The sequence below is a fragment of the Ziziphus jujuba genome, chromosome 1 (assembly GCF_031755915.1).
Source record: "Ziziphus jujuba cultivar Dongzao chromosome 1, ASM3175591v1".
Taxonomy (NCBI): domain Eukaryota; kingdom Viridiplantae; phylum Streptophyta; class Magnoliopsida; order Rosales; family Rhamnaceae; genus Ziziphus; species Ziziphus jujuba.
In genome coordinates this window covers 41,296,181-41,303,725 of record NC_083379.1, presented here as the reverse complement: position 1 = coordinate 41,303,725, position 7,545 = coordinate 41,296,181, and the positions used below count along the sequence as shown (strand labels likewise).

Sequence of the window (7,545 nt, the reverse complement as noted above, 5' to 3'; positions counted from 1 at the left end):
ACATTACAAGTTTGGGATCAATTTATTCATTAACATATAATTTGTGTTATAAAGTGTTTATGTATTTTTTAGATTAAATTGTGCTTTTGATGTCGTAACTTGTCCACTCCACATTAGAATTGCTATGACGGGTGGCATTCACTCTGTTGATTTTCTTTTTTTCAGTATAAATTGGATAGGTACAAGGAGTATTGTTTAGCTTCCCTCTTCATATTTCTATCTATGAATTGACTAGTTCGCTCAAAATATTATATACATCATGACATTATCGACACATTCAAAACTAAGGAAAACATGGACACATTTATATAAAGTTGCCAACAGTTTCAGTAAAAACTGAAATATTAGCCGGCCAGCAATTCAGGAAGGGAAATATATTTAGTTTTTATTTATTTTATTTTTTATATATTAAAAAAAAAGCTACATTGCTATTGAAACTCAAAATTTCATTGTGTTTGAAGTTCAAATAGTGTCTTAAGATTGTAAGGCCAAATGAGAGGAGAGTTTCCACTCCACATCAGCTTCGCAAATTGCTCGTTGGCCTTCTCAGAGGGATGAGCAGGGTCAAAGAACAGATAATCATCAGGAGTATCACATAATTCATACTTGTTATTCCCTCCACACCCTCCAAGTCCTCTGTATGGACCAGAGCCACAACATGCTGTCTTTGCTTCCTTGAAACCTTCACAAAGAAATTCAAAAACAATCCATTATTACACAGAATACATGGTTTACCATACAATTAAAATTCTTTTTTTTTTTTTATTTGTCTGATTAGATAGCTCAGAGTGCCATGAGTATACCATATTTTGATGGGTTATTAATTCTTTCACTGAAAGCAGTATAGAAATCAGTCTCCGAATATTTGAAACCTTTGAGCTGCCTTTCCAGCTCCACAAGGACTTTGGAAAGTGCTGTATTATGTAGTTTCCGGGCTGTTGAGAATTCATCCATGCAGGAACCTTCACTTCCTGCAGATCTAAGTGCTCTGGCAACTGGAAAACAACCTTTAGCAACCAGGTTTAGAATCCCAAATTTCCTTCCTCCTTTATTGTATATTCCCTTATTTTAAAAAACAAAAAGCGCCCATCAAAATGTATGCATTGCTTCAACACATTTGGGAAACAAAAATAAAGTAGGATTCAATGTCTAATTGGCTAGGTAGAAAGCATAACAAAAGGTAATATATTTGTATCATACTTTGATAACATTTGTCAAATTTCCTATCACCATGCCGACATATTCTTCTTGAGAGTGGAATGGAATTGGAGTGGTTTTTGAATTGTAGTCGTTGGTACCGATGCTAAATATGTAAACAGCTTTGGACAGAAATCTCTTGGCTTCTTCACCACCTAGTTTGTGCCTCAAATTCTTTTCCACGTTCTTGAAATAACTTAGCTGAATATTGAGGGATATCACCTGAAAGCACATAAAATGAAATTGGAAAAAAAAAAAAAAAAAAATTCCTGGAATTAGAAAGCAAAAGTCTAATTATAATGATCTAGCTAGATCACATACAGAGCCCTTATTGGTTTCCTGCAGAGCACCAGCCCCTAACGATGCAAAGTTCACACCATAATTGTAGCTGATTCCAGGTTGCAAACATGGTGGAATCAATGGCAATTTTGCATACTCAGCTGAAACAAATATTTATGTACATATATATACACGCAAAAAATTCAATTTTTTATAGTACCCAGTATTTAAACAAAATAGCACAAAACGGGTTAGCATCCATTACCAATAAAGTCAGGAATCAAACGGCCATTGGAAGTTCTACCAGTGGGGAAATGAAAATAGGTTTCTCCATAAGGCCAGTGGTTTACTCGTAAAGGAGTGAGAAAGTAGTTGTTGTTTCCAGCATCATACAGTGAATCACCGAAGATGAACAAGCTGGTTGGATTTTTTTCACCAAAGCTGCTTGGAAGGTTGAGAATGATCAGTAATATTGGAGAAATTAAAGCCAAGAAGTAGATGTAAAACCATGTTGTTGCCATCTTCTAAACCTCTCTAATATGCCAATTAATGTAATGTTTATTTGATGATATGAACTGCTCTTTTACAGGTCTTTATTGGAATTTTCTGCTGAAGAAGAAACAGTTGTAGCTATGTGGATTAGCACAGTAAGGGGGAAAAAAAGATAAAGTGTTGAGGTTTTAGTGAAACTTGGTCCTTTAATTAAAGAAACATGTTTTTCTGGGTCAGATTTTCGTCGGTTACCTATTTTTTGTCTTCATTTGATTAAAAGTCGATGTGTACTGCGCGAATCACCTTTTCATACATGTCCAAAAATTGAAAAGGCAAAAACATAATTGTTAGCTGTGTCCTCCTCATTCACTCTTGCAAAACTGGTGTATCCAGGCTGTAGGCTGTAGGTATAAGTAAGATTTTGATAAACGGAGAGAGAGAGAGAGAGAGAGAGTCTCTATATTTCTTTAGAGAGAGAAAACGAAATCCCAGACTACAATTCCCTGGAAACCTCTTCTCTTTGTAAAGAGAGTCAGGGAAGGCATTCAATCTAACTGAAACCACATCTGGTTAGAAACTAATTGCTAGTAAACCACGAGGCATTAATTGAAGCTTCTGATGGTTATGAAAATAACATATACCTCAATAGTATAAAATAAAACTATGGTATTGCTTTTTATTTTCTAGCTATTACTTATTTATTTTCGGTAAATAAAGCTGCATTTTGAGTCCTAAAGCCTCGTCCGGATCTGGAGAATGTACTGCCAATTGTGCCAACCACAAGTATCCCCTCGTTGTGTGGTTTTCTCGACATTCTCGGCAAAGTAGAAAACCACATAGCACAAATACATACACATACATATACATATATATATACATGTATATACATATAAATATGACAATTATGTTTCATGGCAAGGACGAAATTATCACATTAAAGGCAAATTAGCAACATAAAAACAGGGGAGGTATGAGAACAGAGGAGGAAAGACATCTCTTACCTTAATAGGGTCTTGCTACTGGTTTTTGCTAAAACCATCTCGCACCTTGCAAAATGCTCCCCCTTGGTCAGAGCTTGTTTAGCTTTTCACTCTCCCTTGCCGACACCATAGAGCTCCCTTTCTGGAAGTAAAAAAAAAAAGAAAACTAGTGATTTCAATAAATCATATGGTTTCTGGCAGCAAAAAAGAAAAAAAAAAGTAGTGCTTTCAATAAATCATATGGTTTTGAAAATATATATATATATATATATATATAAATAGCCTATGAAAACAAAGATATGATTAGGAAAGATGAAAAACATGGGGTTTCACATCATTGCGTTTACCCAGTGACATTCTTCTATGTAACCTTCAAGAAAAATTTATAGCATGTCAATATTTTCCATAATGTAATTATAGTGCTGCAGAGTGTTCTACCTAGACCCTTCTTTTCTTTAATACAGCCTCCGACATTAAATTTACAGCCTCATTAAGGAAAAAAAAAAAAAATTGGATTATTAATGACAACCAATTAGTCCCGGAACACGACAATGGCAAAGCTACACTTGTTCCCTACGCAATGGTTTCGAATTCAACCTCCACATTCCCATATCAAAAAATCAAAGCAAATTGTTGTGTCTTGACCATCAATAATTATTTTACTAAAGTTAAAATGATTGAATTCCAATATGGAAGTCATATTGAGCAAGAGCAAATAATAAAAAAAATTAATTTATCCTAATGATTCATACAAACAAAAATAATTAGAAGCCCAGATCTCACCTCTATTAATATGGATATTTAAACGTTCATTTTAATTTGTATTCATAGGCTTGATCTAATAGTAAAACCATTAAAACAAAAAAAAAGTGTTAATTTTAATTGAGAATATTGACTAATTTTCATATCTTTTTTTTTTTTTAATATAAATTGAGAAAACAGTTAATTGAAGATCCAATATGGAATATTTTGAATTTGAGAGTCTAATGCGTAATTTACCAAAAGTACAATACAGTTACTTTCAGTGCAATTAACAAAAAAAAAAAAAAAAAAAACAGAGTATAAAACTTGAATAGTGTGTTCTGAAAAAAAATTGAACAGTATGTTTTTTATTTTTGGTCAGAACTTGAATACTGCTTTTCACTGCAGGCATAAAGATTCTTCATGGTCAAGTTTCAAATAGTAGAAATAATTTATAATAATTTAGAAAAATAATGTCAAACTATTGATAATAATCTAAAAATAACCATACAGTTTTGATTTACTAGATAAAAAAGCACTATTTTTTAAGTTGTACACAATATAAAATCATATTTTATTAATTAAAAGTCTTTCTGAAAAACAAAGTTATAAATTTGCATTACCTTTCAAACTTTTAAAGCTAAGTTTCAAAACTACTCTTATCAAGGATAAATATATATATATATATATATTTGATAAATGGTCAAAATATATTGATTGGCTTGGCTGTATTTATCCAATAGGAGGACACCCCTTTGAGTTTCCTAGATTTGCATGGAAAGTTGTATACCTATATTTATGATTGATTAACAAATGAATAAATAAAGAGAGAGGAGAAAAAGAGAAGTCCATACCGAGGGAAAAACAAATGGAAGGAGAACGATCGGCAAGTTCTGGTGTGGTTGATGAATTTTACTTCACAGCACTCTTTGATGATAATGAGTTATTCCCAATCTCAGACGAGAAATATGCAGAACAGCTTCAGATCCAAGAGGCCCTCGTGTCCTCAGCAATCTCTTTAAAAACTTCAACAACAAGTGGATCAGCAGCCCCGGATAGATCAAAGAACGCTAAATGCATGGAAACTGGTCAATCATCATCTTCTTCCTCTCATGGACAAGATTCTTCTCCTCCTGAGTTGTGTTTGATATGCATGGATGCAAAACCTGGTGGAGAAATGTTGAGAATTACCAGCTGTTCTCATTCATTTTGCAACGATTGCGTTGCCAAATACGTAGCAACAAAGATTCAGGACAATATATTAAAGGTAGAGTGTCCTGATCTCAAATGTAACGGTGTGTTGGAGCCGGAATCTTGTAGCTCCATTGTTCCTAAAGAAGTGTTTGAGAGGTGGGAAAATTTGCTTAGCGAATCTTTGATTCTTGGTGCTGAGAAGTTTTACTGTCCCTTTAAGGATTGCTCTGCTGTGTTGCTGGATGATGGTAAGGAGGCTGTGACTATGTCTGAGTGTCCCAATTGCCATAGATTGTTCTGTGCTCAGTGTAAGGTTTCATGGCATGGTGGAATCGAATGTAGGGAGTTTCAAAAACCAGGCCAGGACGAAAGAGAGAGAGAAGATATCTTGGTCATGGAGCTTGCCAAGGCTAACGAATGGAGAAGATGTCCCTGTTGCAAATTCTATGTGGAAAAGAGGTCTGGTTGTATGCACATTACATGCAGGTAATTAATTACTATCAAAAACTTTATTTTATTTTTGTCAAGAACATACTCGAAATTTAATAATAAGATAAAAAAAATTAAAGGATATGTATAATATGTATGAGATATCTATTGACATGTATTAGTATATGCATTTGATGGTTAAACTTGATCAAATTATTGTTTTTTCAAAGTCTAATTGTATTCTAAACCTTCTGCTTTTATATTCATACATATATATATATAGGTGCCGGTATGAGTTCTGCTATTCATGTGGATCAAAATGGTCCGAGGTTCATGCATGCGTTCCACTATCAAACTAGTTATTCTGGAGAAGAAGCTTTCGTGGGATGACAATCCTATCTATTATAATTAGATCGATATATATGCTTTTTAAAGTATTCTTAGTGCTGCATGTGTAGTCAGAAATGTCTTATATATGTTTTAATCTCTTTTTAATTTGTTTCTGGCTGTGCTGCAGTATTAGGATATCTATCTCTAATTTAGTTTAATTTGCTTTTGAATTAATTTATCACTAATCACTATATATGGAATACTATGCGTTTTCAATATTTTTTTGCTGCATGTTTAGTAAGAAATGATTTATGTTTTAATCTATTTTTTTTTTCCTTCCCGATGCAGTATTAATTTATCTTGTTAACTATAAGAAGGTGTCTTAAATGATTAAAACAAAAAGCTTTGTTCACTGGCTAGGCAGTTAGTAAGTGATGGCATTGCCATTGAGTTTTATTATTATTTTTTTTTTTATCGAAGTATTGTTATTTGAGTCGATTATCTAAATTTCAACAAATATTAAATTTCTACATGGTAATGATACTCTGCACTATTTGTATGTGAAACAATTCAAGTAATTAGTGGATTTCAAACCAATCAAAGGGTTAGCATATATTACCAATAAAATCAGGAATCAGACTGACGGCCTTTGGAAGCTGTTTACCATGTGACGAAATTAAAATGGATATCTCCATATGGCCAGTGATTTACTTGGAAAGAAGTGGGAAAGTAGTTGTTGTTTCCAGCACCACACAGTAAATCACCAAAGATGAACAAGCGGGTTAGATGTTTTTCACCAAAGCTGCTTGGAAGGTTGTGAATGATTAATAATATTGGAGAAATTATAGCCGAGAAGTATATGTAAAACCTCGTTGATGCCTTCTTCTAAACCTCTCTAATACCCCCAAATAATATAATGTCCATTTGATGGTATGAACTGCTCTTTATCGGTGTTGATTCTAATTTTCTTGGTGAAGAAGAAACACTAATAGCTATGGGTTAGCACAATAAGACACAAAAAAAAAAAAAAAAAAAAAAGCATAAAAAATGTTGAGGTTTTAGTGAAACTTGACCGTAGGTATGTAATTAAAATGGGATTGATATATATATATATATATATATATATATTTTTTTTTTGGGTATTACTTGGTCGTGCATATTGAAAAGAGCAGAAATTAAAACTGCTAGTAATTAGATTTCAGCATTTACCCCAGAAAATCAATCTACACTTTTTCTTTCGTCCATTATAATTTTCGACTAACATAAAGAATACCAAGTCAACTCTCCTAGACTGAATTAGGAGAATAATGTACAAGTTAAACATCAACCAAGTGACAGAGATTTCAGTAAATGATGTGGTTTTGAGGGGGAAAAAAAAAAAAACTATAAAATAACCTATCAAAAGAAAGATATATGATTACATGGGGCTTAACACGATTGTATTTCTGATTCATTGACAATCTTTCCAACATAATGTTATGGTTGTCGTAGTCTGTCAATATACAGTATACGATGATTATAGTTGATGCAGAATGTTCAACCTTGACTGTCATTTTTTTTTTTTGACTGTCATTTTTTTTTCTTTTTTCATTTTTTTTTAATAGTATTGAACTTTTGACTATTAATCAAGTGAATTAGTCTATCAAGTGAGATGGACTCAGTTAAATTAGTTTGTCAAGTGAAGTTGGTTGGGGGAATTATGGCAAAGCCATTTTTTTTCTCTTGCCAAATTTATATCCCCACCTTTCCCATATAAAAAAATCAGTGCAATTGTTATATCTTGACTATCAATAACATTTTTACTCCATTGAAATAAATAAATTCCATTATCGAAGTCATATCGGGGGAGAAGAACAAATAATAATAATAATAATAATAATAAAAATTTATCCTAATGATTCAT

At 32.7% G+C, this 7,545-nt stretch overlaps 2 protein-coding genes across 4 annotated transcripts; one reads left to right on the top strand and one right to left on the bottom strand.

Moving 5' to 3' along the window:
• Positions 1-359: 359 nt before the first annotated feature.
• On the bottom strand, positions 360-3,155 carry LOC107435273 (GDSL esterase/lipase 1). Of its 3 annotated transcripts, none has more exons than XM_016046846.4 (6): positions 2,970-3,155; positions 1,742-1,917; positions 1,519-1,637; positions 1,201-1,419; positions 804-1,062; positions 360-682 (listed from the first exon to the last, which is right to left on the bottom strand). In XM_016046846.4, exons 1-6 carry the CDS (start codon positions 3,005-3,007, stop codon positions 447-449), a joined length of 1,047 nt encoding a protein of 348 aa, XP_015902332.3. In that variant the 5' UTR covers positions 3,008-3,155; the 3' UTR covers positions 360-446. The 3 variants fall into 3 exon arrangements, with proteins under 3 accessions (XP_015902332.3, XP_015902339.3, XP_015902324.3); XM_016046853.4 differs by lacking the exon at positions 2,970-3,155 and adding an exon at positions 2,221-2,426; XM_016046838.4 differs by lacking the exon at positions 2,970-3,155 and having other exon boundaries at positions 1,742-2,147.
• Positions 3,156-4,557: 1,402 nt separating this feature from the next.
• Positions 4,558-5,373, top strand: LOC112490723 (E3 ubiquitin-protein ligase RSL1). The gene has a single exon (XM_025071095.2). It carries the CDS (start codon positions 4,558-4,560, stop codon positions 5,371-5,373), a length of 816 nt encoding a protein of 271 aa, XP_024926863.2.
• The last annotated feature ends 2,172 nt before the right edge of the window (positions 5,374-7,545 follow it).